The 3,280-nt window shown below is 37.8% G+C and overlaps 1 protein-coding gene across 3 annotated transcripts in view; it reads right to left on the bottom strand.

Moving 5' to 3' along the window:
* LOC128701875 (uncharacterized) overlaps nt 1–1,775 on the bottom strand; it is a 98,184-nt gene extending 96,409 nt beyond the window's left edge. For 2 of the 3 annotated variants that reach the window (XM_053795836.2, XM_053795840.2), the window contains exon 1: nt 915–1,058. In XM_053795836.2, the coding sequence (XP_053651811.1) occupies nt 915–940 (26 nt within the window). In that variant the 5' untranslated portion in view covers nt 941–1,058. Of the gene's footprint in view, nt 1–914; nt 1,059–1,754 lie in introns of those variants that run through there. The other variant, XM_053795839.2, reaches the window with a different exon arrangement.
* Nucleotides 1,776–3,280: the final 1,505 nt, after the last annotated feature.

Raw genomic sequence — 3,280 nt, 5'->3', positions numbered from 1 at the left:
AATAAATTTATTCAGGTACAGGTACACATAAATGCAGTTACATAAATTATCATACATAGCAGCATACGTGTAGACTAGGATAACCCCCCCAAAAAAGTCAGACAAAGTGACCTATTTCCATTGCGTCTAATTTTTTTTTGTTAAACCAGAGGACACCAATGGAAATAAATCACTGACTTTTTTTGGGTTATCCTGGGTAATTTACACTGTACCTGTGCTACATAAAATTACTAGACTGTTGGAACACTGAGCTCATATAATGCGGTTCGGGGGTCGATCCCCAGTACGGCTAGAAAACATTAGGGACGTGTTTCCATTAGACACCTGCTGTCCATGTTCACCCATCAGTAAAATTGGTACCTGGGTGTTAGTCGACTGGTGTGGGTCGCATCCTGGGACAAAACTGACCTAATTTGTGGGAAATGTTAAGCATAACAAGTAGCTTTGTATATATATGTTATTGATGTCAGATACGCCTGTATACCTTGTACATTGAGAAATAAAAGATTATTATAATTATTATTATCAGTAATATTATTTTTATTATAATCTATATGACATTGTATAAGAGCTAAACATTGTGCAATTATGCCTGAATAAACTTGCTTTCTACTGAAACTAATGTAAGTTTATTCAGGTACAGATACACATAAATAGTTACATTAATTATCATACATGGATTATCTAGGATAACCCCCCCCAAAAAAAAACAGAGTAACTTATTTCCATTGGGTTTCTCAATAGGAAATAAAATTATCTTGACAACTTCATGTTAATTAACCACCAGTCTGGGAATAACTTAATTCTTAACACGGAGATTAGTCTTGCTTAATATATATATATAAATATATATATATATGTGAGATTTATACGCTTAACAGTATAGATATACTCCAAAAAATAATAAAGCTTACTTGCTTATTATATCGTTTTCCGCCATGGTTATAATTTTCCTTCTTTTCTTTCTTTGTTGGGTTTATAAGAACCACTGACAGCTTACGCTGTACGTAATTTTCCTTGTTGTTTTGTTTATTTGTTGGGTTTATAAAGGCCACTGACAGGTTACGTAGTATCGAGCCCGACCTGTAAATACCTTTGTGACTTGTCATGATTGTGACCAGAGCTGCCTGGAGTTCATTACCTTTGTAAATGTGAGTTCATTACCTCTGTAACTTGCTCAGCTATCAAAACTTTGGAGTCCAGTCCCTGGACCAATTATGTACCTCTGTAATCTTTTGACTACCGCCCACAGGATGGGTATGGGGTGCATAATAAACATTGAACTAAACTTCCCGATGGTAAGGGGAAAATATGTTGACCAGAGCTTGACCATGAAAGAAAAATGAACAAGAGTTACTTTGTAAATAGAAATAGAAACTTGAAGTTTCCAATTAGATCAGGTGGATCACCTTGTCTAAGTTCCTCAAAAATGTGCCTCTGAATTGTCAATCCCCATTGCTCACATAATAAATTTGTCCATCACCACTAATACCGTACCAGAGAGGTTCAAGGAGGCCAAGGAAAATAGTAGGTCTGATGTCAGCCTGTTAGTATGCTCAGTGTAATATCCAAAATTCTAGAGAGGGCGGTGTACTGTCAAGTTGTTAAGTATTTTAATGACAACATTCATCATAGTTACCAATTGGGCTTTAGGAGATTTTATTCAACCGACACCTCCCTAATTAATTTGATGGATTACATGAGAATTGAAATGTCGATTGGGAACATCATAGGAATGATAACCTTAAACTTACAAAAGGCAGTCGATACTGTCAACCACATTGTATTATGTGGCGTTCCCCAAGGTAGTATTCTGGGTTCCTAATTATTTCTATGTTATGTAAACGACATGCCCATCAGTGTCAAGTGCAAACTCCTACTGTATGCGGATGACAGTGCTCTGTTAGTGTCAGGTAAAGACCCAAAAGATATAGCTAATGTAATAACACTGGAACTAGTCCTGCAGCAAATGGTTAGTAGACAAACTATCGCTACACCTCGGGAATTTAAAGCCATACAGTTGCGGCTCATAGCTAAAATTAGTGGAGGTGCTGCTTCAGAAAATTGTTAGCCTTACACTTGCACAACAGGGTCAGCACTGCATCAGCAACAACGCTCTCTCTACCTAGTGTGCAGCGTCTTATCTCGGACATGTACGCATGCACACAACAGCCAAACACCGAGTAGCTGGAACTGTGAAGCGCACAATTCCATAGAAGGATTTTTGTAATTTTTTCATGTACTAGAGGATGGCTACTGACATGAAGCTTAAGGATTATATAATGTACAAGTATAAAGAAAGAACTAAAGACAAGACTCATTATATTGAGTGTTAAGGACCCCAATGGAAATAAGTCACTCTGACTTTTTTGGGTTATCCTAGGTTCTCTACACATATGCTGCTATGTATGATAATTCTATGTAACTGTATTTGTGTATACCTGAATAAACTTACTTACTAAATCAATAATATTGAGTGAAATTAAGGGGTGCTGCAGTTCCGCAGTGTCTATACACGAGCCGCCACTGCTTTGGCACAAAACATAAACTGAGAAGGGCAAATAATTGTCATGTCCGGTGTACTGGGGAACCCATCACATCAGTTTCCTCAGTAAAATATCTGGGAATCCCCTTTGACCCATGCATGTCAGAAGAATTGATAGGGAACAGCGTAGTAGAGAAAGCGAATGCCAGACAGAAGTTCCTCTACAGACAAACACAGTGTCTACCTTCTGAGGCTCACAGGACCCTATGTCTAGCCCTTATACAATGTCACATGGACTATGCTTGCTCTTCATGGTACTCTGCCTTGACAAAAAAAAAAAACTGAAAGATAGACTGCAAATCACCCAGAAGAAAATGGTAAGATTCATTCTGTACTGGGTCCAAGAGAACATGTAGGCCAGGATGAATTACAACAATTGGATATGGTGAATGTTGAAGACAGGGTAAAACAACTGAAATTAAAATATCTTGCTGCCAATTTTGTCAAGGTTGGGAACCAAAGCAATCATAGTACTAGGGGGAGAGAGCACAACTTTATAGTACCCACAGTCAGTGGCCAGGCTTCAAACACCTTTTACTCTACAACAGTAAAGGAATGGAACAGACTGTCTGCACATGTCAAAGCCATTCATAGCATGAGCCAGTTCAAAACGAGAGCCAAAAGGTGCCTGATGAATGTAGCGACAGAAAGGGAGGGGAATGATTTTTTATTTTTTTAGCTAACACACATGTAAATATAAATAACTAATTTTATCTTATTCCTAGTATATCTCCT

The sequence above is a fragment of the Cherax quadricarinatus genome, chromosome 69 (genome assembly GCF_038502225.1).
Source record: "Cherax quadricarinatus isolate ZL_2023a chromosome 69, ASM3850222v1, whole genome shotgun sequence".
Lineage (NCBI taxonomy): Eukaryota > Metazoa > Arthropoda > Malacostraca > Decapoda > Parastacidae > Cherax > Cherax quadricarinatus.
The sequence above is the reverse complement of the archived record's forward strand: the minus strand, read 5'-3'. Positions and strand labels throughout refer to the sequence as shown.